The 18,694-nt window shown below is 45.3% G+C and overlaps 1 protein-coding gene across 2 annotated transcripts in view; it reads left to right on the top strand.

The window, feature by feature from the left end:
- The first annotated feature begins 1,239 nt into the window (after window positions 1-1,239).
- Window positions 1,240-18,694, top strand: part of SLCO2A1 (solute carrier organic anion transporter family member 2A1) — a 63,029-nt gene continuing 45,574 nt past the window's right edge. Inside the window, exon 1 of one of the 2 annotated variants that reach the window (XM_081007299.1) lies at window positions 1,240-1,773. In XM_081007299.1, coding sequence (XP_080863425.1) covers window positions 1,696-1,773 — 78 coding nt within the window. In that variant the 5' untranslated portion in view covers window positions 1,240-1,695. The remainder of the gene's footprint in view (window positions 1,774-18,694) is intronic. The other variant, XM_081007300.1, reaches the window with a different exon arrangement.

Raw genomic sequence — 18,694 nt, 5'->3', positions numbered from 1 at the left:
GGCTATGGAGGGACAGAAAACCAAGATACTAAGAGACTGTGGGCAGGAGGAAAGGGGGCAGCAGGCTACCTGAGCTATGGAAAAATTAATGCCATATAAATGGATGTATAGAAGCTGTGATTAAGCACTGAAGAGTAGCAGACAAAGCTCCAAGACTCCTTAAAGATTACTTTGTGGTGCATGAGCTTTCATAAGGGAGCACTCATGGGAATGTCATTTTGTTGGTCTCTATTTAACTACTCCATACTACAGTGGAAGGGGAAAGGACCCACAATAAGAGGGTTCATATCAGCTGGCTCACTGGAGAAGTTTCCCAAGTGTCACCATTTTCTACTAAGAAGCAGCCTGAATATAACTGGGGTTTCTTGACCCAGATCTCCCCAATAGGCAGGAGAGACCTCAACTTGTAGGTGGAAAATGTTACTTAGGGGCGGGGGATACAGTCGTTGAAAGCTTCCCCCCCCCGCTTTTTTTAGCTAAATACAAACACACACGACGCCCTGCCAGTAGAAAACTAATACAAGAAGGAAAAGGTCCCAGCCCCTCCTCTCCCTGATCTGCTAGTTTTCTCCTTGCAAGGTTTGCTTATTTAAGATAGCAAAGTTCCCCCACTTCATTTTGCTATACTTGTAGGCACAGATCAGGCAGCCCACAGCCACCTCAGCCACGTTGGGGAGGTTAATATTTAATCGAGTCGGTTCAATCCCGTTGGCCGCCCGGAGACGAACATGCCGGGCTGCTCGCGGGGTCAGGCCTCCGTCGTGTCAGTGCCTCTTGAGGTAACTGCGGGGCGACTGGGCTTCCAAGCAACGGGGGAAAAGAAGCGCCCACCGGCTAGGTTCGCCTGCTTGGACCATGTTGTCTGCAGGGACAGCGGTCCGCCTCGCTCCGAGCTGCAGCGAGCAGCCTAGGCCACGGCGAGGCCCTTCTCCGTCGAGGCCGACCGTGCGTAAAACGGCCGGGGGGAGATCGATTCTTTTGCGCAAACGCCCCGTGCCACGGGCGCCACTCCCCGGCCAGGGGCCTTTGGAAAGCCAAGGGCTGGAGCCAAACCGACCGTAGGTCGAAGCCTGACCTCGCACACGTGGAGGGCCCATGCCGTGCTCGGAGAGACTGCGAGCAGCCTCGCCCACCACCCCACCGACGACGCTTTCACAAGAGGCCCCGACGGCAGGTTCAGCCGGAAACCTCGGAGAAGAAGCCGGAGCCTGCAGCCCCACGTCTCCCCACGGAGCGCGCGGTTTTGGAGCCGAGGAACTCGGAGGGAAGGGATTTGCCGGCGCTCCCTCCTGAGGGTCTGACTTCCTGCGGGGTTGATCTCTTGGGAGGGATCGAGAGGGAACTTTTGCCCGTCCCCTCGGAGAGCGAAAAGCTCCCACCTGCTTTTCGGGCGGGAAGCGCCGTGTGCCTGGTGGCGCATTTCCCAGCGCCTGCTTTTACGCACTAGAGGGAAAGAGGGAGGAGAAAGAAAGTTTCATCATCGCTTCGGAGTGCGCCGCAGAGTTATAAAAACGGCACGCTCCGCGCTCTTTCGCCCGGGCAGCTTTCCATACTGGCTCGCGGGGAGGTTGCGAAGAAGGCAGGCACCTGAGCTAGGCTGTTCACGAGCGCGGGCAACGCGGGACGGGCTGCTGAGGCTCCGGGCTAACTCGCCCTTTGTCTCCCGAGGAGTCTCCAGATCGCGCCGAGCAGACCATGGGGATGGTGCCGGAAAAAGGCAAAGCGCCCAGGATTGGGAACACCTGCTCCGCGAGCGTCTTCTGTAACATCAAGGTAAGGGGTCCCCCGGTGCAGCTTTGCTCCTTGGGGGATGGTGCAATGGCTTGTTTTTCATTCATTACTTTGAATGAAACTGTGTGTATTTTTATGTTCGGGCTCTTTTTTGGAGTTCGTTTTCTGTAGCGCGCGAGTACTGCCAGTCAGTCCGACTCCCGGTGCCAAGGAAGCGCTTGCACTCAGAGCGACCTCCGAGCGCATTTAGGTAGAGACTGGACCGGGTTCATCTCATGGTCGTGGATTCCACTGACAGCAATCTGTTTCAGATTTAAATTCCCAGAGTTGGATGCAATCCTGTGCCCACTTACCCATTGAACTAGGTGGAATGTAATCCTGAGCAGCCCTGCATAGGATTGCACGGTTGAGGCTGCAATACTGTTTGCATTGAACTACGCAACCCTGACTATAGGAAAACCATATAAATTGCACCGTTTTAAGTTACCCTATTCCAAACTCTGGGAGGAATTTGACCTGCAATTCCCTTTTTGCCAGCTAAATTCTGCTGACTTGCCAGGTCATGAGATGGATTGAAAGGGATTTGGAATAGCCTCTCCTTGCCCTGTCCCATCCCTGCCACACACCCTTTTTTGGACTTAAACCAGCATAAATTATGTTGATTTAAATTCCACTGGTTGAACTCCAGGTTTGGATTGTGTGTAAGCCTCACTGAATTACTTATGGGTGAACATGGATAGGACTGGGGAATAAGGCTGCAGTTTAATGCACACTTACTTGGGAGTAGTAAGCCTCGCTGAACACAGTAGGACATATCTCTGAATAAACTTGCATAGGGTTGTGCTATTATTTTGCAGTCCTGTGCACACTTACTTGAACTAAATGCTAAATAATTAAATGACCATTATTTTTGAGTTAAACAAACACTGAATATATTGCTCCGGTTGCAACACACTCTGGATAGGGATCATAAAGTGGCAAATAAATTCTCCATTGTACCTGTAACCAACATTTATAGTGCTCTCCCTTCCTCATTGACAAACGTCTGGCTTTATTTACCTGCACCTGAGTGCTTTCACCCCAATCCACAGATTTGTTAACCTGGAAATCAGTGGGAATTGATTTTTAACTCAAAGACCATGTCTTGGATGGTGCTGTAAATAATTGCTTCTCCTCTGGAGTGGAAGCCATCCTTACTTTTGCCGTCTGGAAATCTTGATGTTACTTGGTGTTGCTCTTTTAATCCTTCCTCTTTTACCTCTCCCCTCCCCTGATTAGAGATGATACTCTGTAAATGGATGAACCTTGTCTCTTGAACATGTGTGCATTTCCCTGCCTCATATGTGAGTAATAATGACACTCAGAAGTACCGTATTTTTCACTTCATAAGGCACACCTGTCCATAAGGCGCACCTACTTTTTGGGGGGAGAATTCAAGAAAAAAATAATGCGGCTCTTGGGGGCTTTTGCGGGAGGTGGGGGAAGTGAGAGAGCCGCGCTCTGTCCCTTCCCCCACCTCCCGCAAAAGCCAGGGATAGCCACGCGAAGCCTCCCCAGGGCAGCGGGATGAAGGCTCCCTGCTGCCCTGCGGAGGCTTTGCGGGCTACCCCAAAGCTGCTCAGGAGTTTGACGGGGCTGGTGGGGGAAGCCCAGCTTTCCCTCACCCCCATCCCCAAAGAGCAGGTTGGGGCTGGTGGGGGAAGCCCAGGTTCCCCCCCCCCCAGCCCCAGGGGTCACACATTCCCTCCATAAGACGCACAGACATTTCCCCTTAGATTTTAAGAGGAAAAAAGTGCGTCTTATGGAGTGAAAAATACGGTAAGTAGCGGTCGTTATTGCATGCTGTTGCCTATCCAGAATATTGAAGGATGCTGTCTTTGCAGAGGACAGTCTGGCTTAGCAGCATATTCCTCTTGCTAAGAGAAGCAGGGCAGCTGCTAACCAGCTGGGGAAAGAAGTATAGCATCTGATCCCCTTCCTTAGCAGTCGGTGGCCACCAAGGAAGTTCAGAAATGAGAAAAGGAAATAAAAGCGAAGCACAATGGCTTTATCGAGAGGGAGGTCTTGATACAGTGCTGTGGGGCATGCTGTGTTGAATGCGTGTTTTGCACTTGAGTATTTTTTGTAACTGGGAGGGGGAAAGGAGCTTTGTGGGGCAATCTGATTTGGGACCATGCTGTGGATAGGGAATTCTAGGCTCAGGGCATGATGATCTTATTTGGGGGGGGGGCACTCTCTCTTTAGATGGGAATGTGTACTATTTGGCTTTGGTTGGACAGTGTTGTCGAAGCTACTAACATGAGTTTGACCAAGCTGCGGGAGGCAGTGGAAGACAGGAGTGCCTGGTTTGCTCTGGTCCATGGGGTCACAAAGAGTCGGACATGACTAAATGACTAAACAAGAACAACTATTTGGCTTACTTCTGCATTAGGGGGCCTTCCTGATTATTCTGCTGAATGGAGACCTGGTCTTTTGCCCCAAAGTCCTGCCTTGATGGCACCACTTACGAGAGCAGGAGGGAGTTAACCCCCTTCTGCACATTATGGTCCTGGTGAAAATTGCTCCCTCAGGTGCTGTTTACAAGGGGAAGGAAACTGGTACTGGTGCAGTTAGCAGCTCCCCCTCCCCCGCCCCAGGGCAAATACATCACAAAACAGGGAGGGGAAGGATTAAGTGCTTCCATTTTGGCCCCCCCCCCAATGGCCCTTGTCTGGATCTTTCCCCCACCATTTGACTGCTCATTTTGATGGCACAAGTGCAACCCATGCATGTAATGTAGTGTGTAGTTTGGCACCACTGCAGCCAGATGCATGCATATATCAACAGAAAGCACCAATAAAATGATCATTATTATATATTTATTTATTTATTTATATTGATGGGACTTTCTCCGAGTGAGTGCTCATAGCTTTGCAGCTTTAGAACTCGATCCTATAGCATCTTTCTTGACCTTACAGGTCCAACCAGAGCGGGAGATCTCTGGAGAGAGAAAAAGTACCTTTAGCTGGGCAAACTTTCCCACAAGGGAAACTGTTTCAAGAGGAAACTTCCAGTTTGTATGAATAAAGGATGCAAATAAGAAAAGAAAAAAGTCCTGGTGGGAGGAAAAAGAGTTTCAAGGGAAGCTGTTGGGATTAGTAGCATAATCCCAAATGAGAGTGGAGGGATAGAAACCTGTTTAGATTGAGAGCTCTTTGGACAGTGATGAAATTGCTGTAAACTTCCCTGTCCAGGGACAGAGTTGGGTACAGATAAACAAACACTTGTCATCCTAGGGAACTGGTCATGGGTGTAAATACATTGCAAATGCCCAGAGAAGCACAATCCTATATTTCCTTCCTTGAATGGCACAGCAATGGGGACATATTTTTCCAATGAGTCTCACTTGCACATTCCAGAGCTGGTGAAGAGGTGGAGGCAGTTGTATGTTGGCCACTAACGTTATGCAACCGTGCTGTTTACAATCTTGACAATAGCATTGCAGAAAGGGTTTTTATCAGCGTTCCCATAATAAATGTGAGGTTTCATGAGGCAGGCTAGCCGATTATAAGTGCTTTGGCTGGCTCAGGGCGTGCAGGGAGGAAAGCCCTCAAGTGAGAACAAATATTCCCTGCCTTGAATTTTTCTGGGTCAAAAGCAAACATGTTTGACCTTTTTCCTCCCTTCCCATTCTCAGAGTTGGGATAGGCCCTACAAAGTGAGCATACTTGTGCGCTTACCTAGGATAACTCTGTAGGAAGAAGCACCTTTAATCATTAATATTAATAACATCAATAAATGTATTGCCTGTCCTTCACCAACGCCAAGTTGCAGGGCAGTTTACAAGAATTCGATATTAAAACTAGTTACAATAAATTACAGTCATGGGAATAGGGTGGGTCCCGAACACACACTTCTCAAGTGTCAAAGGTAAAGAGGTGTGCTTTCAGCATTTTATTGTTATTATTACTGTTCATTTTACAGCTTTCTGTTTTTAAGGGGAATATATTCAAAGCCAATTATAGCCTAAATTAAAACATCAAATTAAACAATCCAGAATAAAATGTTGCAAAGTCAAATAAAAAGTATACATTCAAAGCAACATGTTTAACAGGGAACTAAAATATTATCTTAAAAGATTTCAAAATAAAACATTACAAAGGAGGTCTGGTACAGAATGCACATTTAGCGTTGCAAAGTTAACAAAAAAGCAATTATCCTAAACACTTCAAAAGAAAACGTTACTAAAGGAAGTCAGATATAGAATGCACATGTAAAGCAGCATAATTAACAAGAGGTTAAAATATTATCACAAGTATAGAACATACCTGCTGCCGTTGTTGCAAATTGTCCCAATGATGGTTCATGGCAGGCAGCGGCTGTGGAAGCTCAGGCTTTATGACCTGGGCCTACACTAAGACACAGCCTTTTGCAGAAAGCTGCATAGTGATGGTGTCAGGAGAATCTCTCTAGGGAAGGGAATTCCACAGCTTAGGGGCTGCCATGGAGAATGGCCTCTCTCAGGCCACCACTATCCCAAACTACTTACCCTACCAGGTCAAATGAGTTTGCTTTGTGTCTGATGCAAATGTTCTACATAGGGCCTCTGGAGCTAACCCTGTACTCTGTGTTTGAACAACATCATGGTCTTTGTAAAATGATTTAGAACCCGAGCAAAGCTCGTAGCACCAAGCCAGCATTAAACCCGGACAAGAAGTTTGTAAATAAACATATCTTTGCCACGAGCCCAATAGTCAGTGACTTGCTGTTTCACAATACCTTCAGCTGCAGTGGCTTTATCTGTTACCTTTGCATCTATTGTTGCTGCATTTTTATCTTGCCCTCCCCCCAAGTATCTCATACGTAGTTCTTTTCTCTCCCCATTTTGTCCCCAGAGCAAGGCTTTGAGCTAGATCAGACTGAGAGTGTTGCGAGAAAACAATAGGCCATGAGTGGGCATTTGAACCCGAGTCCCCCTTTTTCTAATCCAACTTTCTGCTCACCATGCTGGTTCATCCCCGTGGCTTTTATACGAAGGTGGGGTGGAGGACCTTTTTCGAGAGGACCACATTCCATCACGGTGAACCTCCCAGAGGGTGGCATGCCAGTGGCAAAAACTGGTCAAAGGGTGGATATGATCCATACCTTTAGCACAGTAGGCTGCATTCCAGCCAAGCAGAAGTCAGAGGCTTCTGCATAGTCACCCATGTATACACCCCACACACTTCTCTCCATGCACCGGCCAGGCGAGCAGTTTAAGGACACATTTCAGCCAGGCAAAGGCACTTGGGGAAGTCAAGAGGCTGGACTGGTGAGGAGGTGTATCCTGGGGAAAGCAGGTTTGGCCTAGAAAGCTGCATCTGCCCCACCCCATCCCCTGGCTTGAGGTTCCCTACTCCTGTTCTACACCCACTCGATTTGTGGAAACTTCACCTTGTCATTTCTGAATGGGGTCATAGTCACCTTTCAAATCCCACAGCAGTTGTGTTTCTCCACAGTTTTGTGTGTGTGCACGCCTGCACATGTGGAAACATGCTGTTTAGTCTGGCAGCAGGACCACTACAGAAATTCATTAGTATTCATTACCCAGCATGCTAGGTTTGAAGCTTTCCCTGGTTTCCCATCGTAAGAATGAACGCTGGTGTTGGCACAATGATGATTTTGCTACCTTTTGTTGTTGTGTTCCATCGGCATGGCAAGTTTGCTTGGGATGGGTTCTCTCCACCCGGCAATCTGTTTGCTTGCAGGATGGAGAGCGGCAGTCCCGTGTTCCTCTCCGTTATGACAACAAGGCAGCCCTGCCCCTGGCGGAATGATGTCTGTGTGGAGCTGAGGTTTAGTCCTCGCTTTGTCTTCCCCAGGCGAGAGCTGGGGCAGTGCCAAGACCCTACCTGCGCAGACGTTGTTGGCTGTGCCAGAGAAACTAAACAAGCAGAGTTACTTTCATAAGCTCCAGCAGCAGCTGCTAAACATTGCTCTGGTTCCGGTACAAGGCATTTCTCTGTTAAATACACCCCTCAAGCTCTGGTCTGTCGGCACAAGATAATGGAGCTCCTATTTGTTTTATGGCACGGTGTTTACAGAATGCCTTTCTCAAAAGTTACTCCAGAAATAACAAACAGCAGCCTTTTCAGAGAAAGCCCTCTGTGCTGAGTATTTCTTTCTCCCCCCCCACCCCCCACATCACGGTTATCCTTCATCTGCTGTGGGAGAGGTTGAATCACTTCCACATGACTCTTGAGGTGGGAGCTCAGAGGCCCCTAACTGCTGATGTTTAGCCACAGCTAGTGATGGAGGAGGAGGAAGAGAAGGGAGCTGGTACCGCTAGTATCGTGGTCCTTAGATATCTGCTCATCATGGCAAATTCATAGATAAGAAGCTGCACGGAGACATTTGGGAGCTTCTGGGGAATTGGCAGCTGAAAGTAATAAGAGTTGCTGAGGAAGTAGATTGTTAACAAAAAAAGTAAAGGTAGCTTTTTTGGACCGTGATGAAATATCCAAAATCTATTTTAGGACAATACCCTTTATTAAACTCATCTTGTGAAATAATGTGCAAGCTTTTGAGTTTTAAAAAAAATCTTCCATCAGGCTGGATGGCTAAGAAAGTGGCTTAGGGAAAAGGGAGAAACTGAGCTGGCAGTCATGCCATGAGTCTGCATCTGGTCAGAGTCTTATGGCCCAATGTGGGAGGAGGGAGCTAACATCCTTATTCGAACATCTCCTCCTTCTGCCCACATTCTGCCATAAGACTCTGACCATATGCAGATTCATGATGTCTTCCACGAGTTCCTTCCACTTTGCTTTGTTTTAATTTAGCCTGGTGAAGAGTTTTGGAAAACCTGAAAGCTTTTGTTCTTATTTTGTAAGATCGTTGTTGACCTAATAATGGAAAACCTCAGTTCAGAATTCAGCAACCAGAAATGCCAGATCTGATTAGAAGTTCATCTCCATTTCAGCATGGGAAAATGGGGTGACCATCTCAAACAAATGCATTGGCTGTTCTTTTGTTTTAAATGTTCAGGAAAGGCAGGTTTTGATCGGAGAATGGTTAGGATTGCTGGCTAAATCAGTCCTAGTCCAGCTTCTGAATGGTATCTGTGTTAAGTCTGTTGCAGCAAAACCAATGTCGTACCTTCAAGATCAATACATTTTTTGTGGCATCAGCTTTTGTGGCCTGCAGAGTCCACTTCATCAGATGTATGGAGCATTACCCTCAATTGGCAATTAGGTGTGCATGTGTGTGATAGACACATTCGGATGCAAAAAAGTATACAGTCTGCAACAAATTCAGTTAAGCAGCCATTCACACCAGCAGTCATAGATGCTCCTATCTAGGCATTGCCCATCTTAGTTCAATATGTATCAACAGAGACAGAAGCTCATACTCCGACCAAAACTGTGTACAGTGGTACCTCGCAAGATGAATGCCTCGCAAGACGAAAAACTCGCAAGACGAAAGAGTTTTTCGTTTTTTGAGTTGCTTCGCAAGACGAATTTCCCTATGGGCTTGCTTCGCAAGACGAAAACGTCTTGCAAGTTTGTTTCCTTTTGGATTTTCAGTGCATTCCTATGGGAAACCGTGCTTCGCAAGACGAAAAATTCGCAAGACGAAAAAACTCGCAGAACGAATTAATTTCGTCTTGCGAGGCACCACTGTATATTTTGTACTGAAAATCTAACCTGACCTATATACACTATACAAATCAGGGCCAGGCCGGGTTCTGGGGCCCAGAAATCCCCAGTGGCACACAGGGTGGGACAGGGATCCCTGCATGGGGGTGCCTGGTTCACGCCCCCTGAAAATCACGTGCCCGGGGCTATGGCCCCCTGGCCCCCTCCACACTATACCCCTGGTCGCAGTTGAGGATGGGTTTGTCAAGGAGCAAAATGCAACAGGATGAAGTCAAAAAGGATGTGGATCTCTGGTTTCCGAGTGTCCCAAATCTTTGGGGGAATTAAGACCAGAAATTCACTGGTCATGTGGAGTGCTGTGAGGGGGGAAGGGGGGGTCACTGCTTTTTTAGTAGAACAGGAAGCCTTGCTTAATCCGACTTCGCAATAGCACTTGCTTTGTAGTCTGTGGTGGCCAGGAATTCAATGATGGCCAAGAATTCATAGGAAGCTGCCTCATACCAAGACAGACTGACAGAGCGGGGCATAGATCATGCCTTCTCCACCAGTCCCCTTGTTAGAAGGACACTGTTTACAAGGATAAGCTCCATTTCCATGCCTGGTCATGAAGAACACCCCTGCTCCCCTCTCATGAGACACTGAAAGGCAGGAAGCTCGTCTCTTGGCTGGCTAATAAGTTTCCTTGGCTGGCCTACTCATTTCAAAAAATGCATCCAGTAATTGGAGTGCCAGAACTGATTGTAACTGTTCCACAGTTGGGTCAGGCTTGCAAGAAGCCATTTTTCTTGTCACCCATGGGGAATGAGATTCTTCCCCACCCGCACCCCAGTGATTGGGCAATCTCATTTCTGTGAATGGGAAGAGAGTTGCTTCCTTTGTGGCTTGTCTAACATGGGTATGTAGAAGACAGGATCACTATTAAAACCCTCTGAAGACTAGTTCATTCTGTTAATTTATTTGCAAGGTTAGCAAGCTCCTTGACCCTCAGCTCAAAAAGGTTTCAGTTGAAGCGTTTAAAGTAAGGATGAGAAGTAATAATGGCCTTGAACCCATTAATAGATGTTGTGTGCCTGATTGGTGGAGTTGCTTCTGATGTCATTCCTTGGATTGTACACATTTTACTGAGGCTTGGAAGCCAGATTCCTTCCAGCTCTAAGAAATGTCAGCCTTTGCTCAGAGCAAATGTGCGGCAGTTGAAAGGATGTTGCAAGGCTCCCTTGCTGCCTTTTTACCTGGTTCATGTAATGTTGGTAGGAAAGCAGAATGTTGATAACTTCGTGATTGAATCAGGATGTAGTGTGTGTTTATCTTGGCAGCAGCACCAAAAGTGGGGGGTAGTTTGGAGGAGGAGAGAGCTCTGTAAATGAGAGAGAGAGCTGGTTCTTTTCTTTTCAAAGAGACCTTCCTGCTTTTTGCCTTGCTGAGACGAGCTGGAGAGAATAAGTCGGGAAGTAAGTCCTGTTGAGTTCAGTGGGGCTTACTCTCAGGTAGGTGTGCCTAAGTTGTGCAGCCTTTGCAAGCTCACTCAAAAGTAGGTCTCCCTGAGTTCCACAGGACTTGCTTCCAAGTAATTATGCACATGATCACGACCTCATTACAGCAATGCACACTTATTAGGGAACAAATCCTGTTGAGCTTGGCGGGACTTGAGTAAACATATTTAGAGTTGGGCATACAGTGGTACCTCAGGTTACATACACTTCAGGTTACATACTCTGCTAACCCAGAAATAATGCTTCAGGTTAAGAACTTTGCTTCAGAATGAGAACAGAAATAGTGCTCCGGTGGCACGGCGGCAGCAGGAGGCCCCATTAGCTAAAGTGGTGCTTCAGGTTAAGAACAGTTTCAGGTTAAGAACGGACCTCCAGAACGAATTAAGTTCTTAACCCGAGGTACCACTGTAGCTGCTTCTCTTGACCAGCACACCTTTTAGTGGCAGTTGCACATTAAAGAGGATGCTCTTTCAGAAGCATGAAACAAACCACTTATGGCTAGGTGACACAAACACACACACTCTCTGGCTGTGTACACACCATATATTCAAGGCACATTCCCCCACCTGAAGGGAACAACCTTCAGAAATTACAGTTTCCAGGATCATTGGGGAGAGGGGAGAAATGTGTTTTGAACATCTCGTCTACAAATTGTCCTGTGCTGTTTAGTGGTATTTTGCCTTCTTGCCAGCGCCTTTCTCGAGTGAGATGTCAAGTTGCATTTTGACATGGACAACTGCCAATCATATCAAGGCCGGAGTGACCCGCAAGTGCCCAAAGAGGGCAGCTGTTGCCAGCTGAGCAAGACCACTCAGGGGAAACAAGAGCAGACAGGCCCATTTTTCTGAGGGAGGGTAAGGTGGCTCCATGCCGAAATCTTACCAAGGAGTGGTCACCACAGATAAGACAAGCACGAGCAAATTAAGCAGCAGGAGCTCCTGATACTGTGGGCAAGGGCATGGCCTCCAGTGTCGGTATGAGAAGGGAGGTTGCATAAGTGCGTAGGTCAAGAGAAAAAACAAAAGGGATTTGAAAACGCAGAGGAAACTCTGGTAATCCCCACTCCCTGCGCTTATCTAGCACAGAGTAACAGCGCAAGTACAAAGAGCCAGCTATGGAACCATGCACACACACACTCCAGGAATCCGGAGTCTGCAAACAAACTGGTGAATTGTTGGGTAACTAAAGCAGGGCCTTTATTGCAGTGATACAGCAGTAGGAACAACGCTTGCTGAGGAGGGGAAGCCCTAATGAATAGGTGACAAACCTGAGGGAGAGAATTCCTTTGACGGTGCTTTGTCCATAGTAGTCTTGGAGGATCAAGGAAGCAAACTTAACTCAGGTAATCAGCATGATTGCTGTTAACTGCAGCTTTTAAGGTATTTCTTGATTGTATTTTAATACCATCTTTCCCCTTGACCCAAGAAGCTTAGATGGTTTACATGGATTTTTGTAGGAATGAAGGAAGCTGCATTATGTTGTCCGACCATTGGTCCATCTAGCTGAATATTGTCAATGTGTTCCTCCTTTCTTTTCTGCAGACGGACCCTGTGAGGCAAATCACAGGCCGTGTGAGACAGTGACTTGCCCAATGTCACCCACTGAGTTGAGGTTTGGGCCCCCAGCCTGGCACTCTGTCTTGGCCTTTCCCAACTACAGGTTCCCCACCACTCATACAGTGGTACCTCGGGTTACATACGCTTCAGGTTACAGACTCCGCTAACCCAGAAATAGTGCTTCAGGTTAAGAACTTTGCTTCAGGATGAGAACAGAAATCGTGCTCTGGTGGCGCGGCGGCAGCGGGAGGCCCCATTAGCTAAAGTGGTGCTTCAGGTTAAGAACAGTTTCAGGTTAAGAACCGACCTCCGGAACAAATTAAGTACGTAACCAGAGGTACCACTGTAATACATTCTTATAGCTCTTTAGAATATAAAGACTACACAGTAATTCGTTGTTAACAGGTTAGCCATAGCAAAGAAGGGGAGACACAAAGAAACCTGACTGGCACACCAGCAACAAATAATGCCCTGTACAATGAACCTTTTAAAATAACGGGGGAATATGAAGAAGAGCTGCGGAAGGGACATGGAAGAGACTTAAGGGCCTCGGATACAAGGTTACCAGGTTAATGCGCTAGATCGATGGGATAATAAGGACTGACAAAACCCGGGACCAGGAGGAAGGGACGATGGATGAAGACTGGATTGTTTTTATTTCTTTTTTTTTACTACTAGGATTGTTTTATAAAATTGATGAATGTTAGAAAAATGTTGGAACGAAATTACTTGGCTTTAGCAAAAATGTTTAAAGAATTATGTAAGAATATTATGGTTATGAGAAGTTGGTAAAAATAAGATTTAAGTTTTAAGCTTTAAGGTTCTTTATAGTAAGATAAGATTAAAATAGATTAAGGTAATGTAATGACAGAATATTATGAAATATGGAAAGGATTTGCTGTGACAATTAACAACTAGGATACAAAAAAAGGGAGGAGGAGGAGGTCAAAGAAAGAAGGTAATGACAGTTGAGGATTTGAGAATGATGGATTTGTTATTGAGTGTTTGTGGTGTATTTTTGTTTTTTGAATTTGTATTGTTTGATGTGGTTTGTTTTTTCTTTGTTTTTTCTTTCTCTTATTCTGCTTTGTTCTCTTTTGTAATTCTAAAAATTTCCAATAAATATCATTTAAAAAAAACAAAAAACGGGGGAATAAGGCAGCAGCAAAGTTTGAGCCTTCAAAAATGGGGCCGATGAAAAGCAGTTTGGTAGTCAAGGCAGCTGTTCAGTGCCATGCTCCTGGGTCTCTGCTGGTGTGGTGGCAAGAAAACAGGAGAGGAGGGTGGAGGCAGAAGGAACTCCAAGCAAGCAGGAGAACGCCCCATGTGCCAATTTTCTGTAAAGCCATATTTCTGACCTGGTTTATCATAAAAAATCAGGGTGGTGCAAAACAGTAAGACATAAAACACTATTTAAAAACAATACAAATAATAATTAAAGGGATTGGCCGATCAGTCAAAACAACAGCAAATGCCTGTTTTTGTGAAAAGGCCTTCAAGAGATGGCTGAAAGTCAAAAGCAGGAATGGCTGCTGAATCTCTGCTGGGAAAGTGGAACCAACAGCACCAAATGCCTGACTTCTAATGGAGGCCAATGAAGTCTCTGTAATATGGCGGGCAGCTAACAGCACTCTTCTGTCTGATCCCCAGCACAACACTGGCTTGCAAGGAAGCATTCTCAATTTGTTTTCTTCTGGAATTGTCTTCCGTTAAAGGCCCACCAAAGCTTAAGTATGGTTTTTGGAGAAGTTGGCCATAAGTGGAATGCCACCAAGCCTGGTTTGCATAGTTTCTAGCACTCAAGTCCAAATGTTGAATTTTCAATAGTTCATCTAATGAAATGCAAAATCGCTCCCGAATAATTCTCTCGCAGTGGCCTTCTGTAGGCTGCTTGACCCTAATCATCCAGAGTCTTGGGGCTTTTCAGATCAGATCTCTTCAGACACTGCAAAAACTGTATGGCAATAAAGATGTTGAGAAGCTTTTAACAGACATTTCCTTAAAAGGCCAGTGCTTTTTCGAAACGTTGACTTCATAGAAATTCCTCTCTTTCTTTTGTGCAAATTGATCTCTTTGTATAATAACCATCCCCAGCCAGGCTATAAATCACTGCCTTCCATGAGGTGACAACAGCTTAAAGAGTTTTCTCAAGTGTCTGTGCATCCCCCATTGACCCCAAGACAGTGCTCTGATACAATATGATCACATGCACCACACCAGGCAATGATTTGTTGGTTAGATAACATACTATGAGTAAGAGATGGTAACAAAACTGACTCTCCTTCCTTTACTGACACACACATGCTTGCAAACACTGAACATGGTATAGTGGTTGACAGTATGTCATTTAGGCTTAGTTTACTTAAATCTTTGCTTGCAGCCAGCAACTCTCTCTCCGTGCTGCTTATTCATTCCTGGGTTTTTTTCCCTTCTGGCACAGTAGTATCTGGTAGATGGGAATTAGATATTTGTGGGCTTGGGCTAATGCAGGCACCCCCAAACTCAGTCCTCCAGATGTTTTGGGACTACAGCTCCCATCATCCCCAGCTAACAGGGTTAGGGTTAGGGATGATGGGGATTATAGTCCCAAAACATCTGGAGGGCCGAGTTTGGAGTGCCTGGGCTAATGCATGGCAAATTCTGCCCTTATAAGTGATTTGAGAAGAAACTACCACTTGCACCCATCAAACGCTTTGATTCTCTGGTTTAAATAATCTCACAGCTACTGAGAGAGACACCTGGATCTCTCTGGATTAAAATAGCCTTATATTGGTTCACAGATCTTACAGCAGTTTTGAAACCTCTTGAGTTTTTACAGCCAAAGTGTCTGTGATTGGCTTTTCCTGCCAAGGATGGGGGAATTTGTCAGTTCCTCCAAGTTTCAATTTTTTTCCTACTTTTAAGTCCAGTTCTCCCCATTTCCATGTACAGTGTGGGGTTGTTGGGGTTTGTTTTTTTAAGTCCCCGTGAAAATTCATCAGTGAATTTCTCTTAATATACAAATGTTTCTATGCATTTTTGCCTAATGTACACATTGTTGCAAAGCAATTCCCCCTAATATAATGTATTTTTGTATCTTATTTTCACCAAAATGTGCATTTTTATGCACACTTTACCCTACTACATGCTGTACACATTCCTTGGCTGGAGAACTGCATTGCAAAATTCAGATAAGAGCGAATTTCAAAGATTGGCTGTGTTTCTGTTCGTGCATTTTGGGAAGTGCAAATTAAGTAGGTTTGCCTTTCAGCATGAATGGAATCTAATCTCTCCCTCCAACCCTAATTCCTACCTAGGTGTTAAGTCCAGGCTCTCTGTTTTCCCCCACCCTTCTAAAGGTAGTGGGATTCTATGTTCTTTTCAACTGGATTTTATTTTATTTATATAGCACCACCTGACCCAAAGAGGTTGCAAACTAAAATTCAACAAGGAGGAAGCAACAGAGAAATGGGAGGAAGTGGGGGCAGGGTAAAAAATAAAAAGGAAAGGAAAGTGTATTGTTTCAGATGTATGTGCTAGACAGAAACGTTTCAACAGGCAGCTGAAAGGCCAGAAAGGTGTGTTTTCGGAATGCCTTTCCCAGTCAGTTCTGGTAGGTACCTTTGTTACTATCTTGCTCAGTGCTGGTTTAAGACCTTTTTTGTTTTCCAAAGCTTTTAACTGAATTTGTTGTCCCTGCTGATCTGTTTGTTTTACTGGCTGCTGTTCCTGTGGCTGTTTTAGAAATTGTTTTGCTGACTGCTGCTGCTTATTTTGTTGTGCTGATTTCTTAAATAGCCTTTTGTCATTGAGTTTTTATGATGTTTTCTGTTAGCTGCTTTGGAGATTTGAGTGTTGGGAAGCAGCAACTAAACATTGGAAGTAAAATTATGGCCTTTTTAACTGGAGAGTTTTTAAAAGGCAAATCATTTGTGTGACATAGGATTAGACTGCACATCTGGATCCCATCTTATACATGTCTACTCAGAAGCAAGTTCCATTGAGTTCTGTGGGATTTACCCCCAAGGAAGTGTATATAGTCTTGTACCCCAAGTTAGTTGCATTTGGTTCCCATTATTTCAGTGGAACTTAAACTGAAGTCATGACTGACTTTTTACATTGATGTTAGTGGGACCTCAGTGGGACTAACTTAGGTTAGATTCGACCCAATGTGAAGTGCACTATAGCCAGTGTGGAGTCGTGATTCAACTCTGTCCAGAAAGAGTTCAAATCTCCATGCCAATGTGAACCGCCCTGAGTGGCTGGGGGCCAACCATTGTCTCTCAATTGAGCCTACTACACAGGATTCTTGTTAAGATAAAAGTGAGATCACCTCCATCCATATTGGCCACCATGAGCTCTTGGGAAGCTGGCTATGTTGGGAACAGGACTAGACGGACCTTTGGTCCAATCTAGCAAGGTTCTTAAGTTTTTCTACTACAAATGCCACTTAAAAATTTAAATCCTCTGTAATACTGATTGTGTTTAAAACAGGCATAGTCAAACTCGGCCCTCCAGATGTATAGGGACTACAACTCCTATCATCCCTAGCTAACAGGACAGGAATGATGGGAGTTGTAGTCCCAACACATCTGGAGGGCCGAGTTTGCATGGTTTAAAATGTATTGAAGGCTGTCAGTACATGCTTTGAGCTGCTGCCTACTCATCATTCATGAACCACTTACTAGATGTGGACTCATTGTGTGTCAGCAATTCCCTTCCTGCTGTTTCATACTTCGAAGGTGGAGAAATTATAGTGCAGATAAGAGCAATTGCCTCTGGGTCTCATTTTGATGATGGTGGTGATGTTTTCAGGGCGATGAGAAGAAATTCAGATATTACCTTGCCCTGCCCTTTCCTGCCCCCTCCATTTCCCTATGATTAGATTTCTAGAGGGTTATGTCTAAAAGTGCTTTTTATCTGTTAGCACAAAGATGCCAAGGGAGGCTCTTCTCCTTCGCTCCAGCTCCCTTTGTTCCACTCTTGACAACAGAAAAGCAGCTCAAGACTGGGCTTAACTGTACTCTCCCCCCCCCCCCCCCCAGGGAAGCAGCCTGATCATTGCCAGTTTCTCTGCCTTGGCTAGAAGATCCTCTCTTGTTCCAACCAGCACTGCTCTTTGGGAGACAGGAGAACCAAGTTTGACTTAATTTCACTATGTTCCTTGACTCTTAAACTCTCTGCTTACAGAACAGGAAAAGGAAGTTCCGCTTCCACTGGGAACCAATACCCTCAATTCTGACCTATCTTGGTTTTCTTTAACATTAACCTGTTCTGTGGTTACCGTAGGTGTGAGACATGGCTTTCTGACCACAATAGCGCTGTCTGTCTTCTGCCAGACCTTTGCAAGCTTTACATTTCATAACAGACATTTATATGCAGTCTAAGGGTAAACAGACTTGTTGACTGATTCCCGTTACCTTGCATAAGCTGTCAGCTGAAGCCTTTCTGACAAAAGAATACAGCCAGTTTTACATTATTGTGTATACACTGCATGCTGTCAGTTTGCTGAAAATAGACTCTGCTCCCATTTTTACATGTTGTCATAATATTTTATCGAGTCTAAATAGACAGGATCCAGATCTCCTTTCTCTTTCTCTTTGTGGTAATTGTGAATGAAAAGACAATGTTTTATATTCATTTGATTCCTTTTGTTGCCACAATCTTAATCTTTTTTTATTCCATGTAACTGAGGAGGCATATGTGACAGAAAAGTAGGAAACAAGACGCTGCTATAACCAATGTCTTCCCTCTGATGTGAAGCCTCCTGGGACTTTTAATGCCATCCTGATAGCCAATGGGATTTGCTGTCTTTATATAGAATGACAAGGATGAGAAAGGCTGGACAGAGAGTGGGATTTGCTTTCCTTCAGATCTTCTGTCACCTATGACTTTACCTGGCCTTTTGCTAGGCTGGTTTATTTTTAATATATGAAAAGGCAGCAGGTTACAGAAAAAGTAAGACAGCTCCCTTTCTGCTTTTCATTATTGGCAAACTATGCTCCTCAAAGGTTAGACTTGCAGTCCTGGTTCTCATGGGGTCTTTGAGGTTGGTTCCAAAAGAGCAAACTATTTTGGTGCATCAGTTAAAGTGTTAGACTAGGACTAGGCAGATCTAGTTCCAAATCCTCACTGAGTTGCAAATCGTGCTGGGTTGGTCAGTCTCCCTCCGCTAACTCAGGCTTGCTGCGAGTATGAAATGAAGCAGGGAGGGAAGAGCCCCTGAGCATCTTTGTAGGATGGTTGAAATTAAAATATGATCAAATAAATAAATAAAAGATAGCCCTATTAGTAAGCAGTTCTTACGCTTCTATCCCTGCAT

The sequence above is a fragment of the Podarcis pityusensis genome, assembly GCF_964106645.2.
Source record: "Podarcis pityusensis genome assembly, chromosome: 5".
Classification (NCBI taxonomy): domain Eukaryota; kingdom Metazoa; phylum Chordata; class Lepidosauria; order Squamata; family Lacertidae; genus Podarcis; species Podarcis pityusensis.
This window is presented reverse-complemented; position numbering and strand designations above follow the sequence as displayed.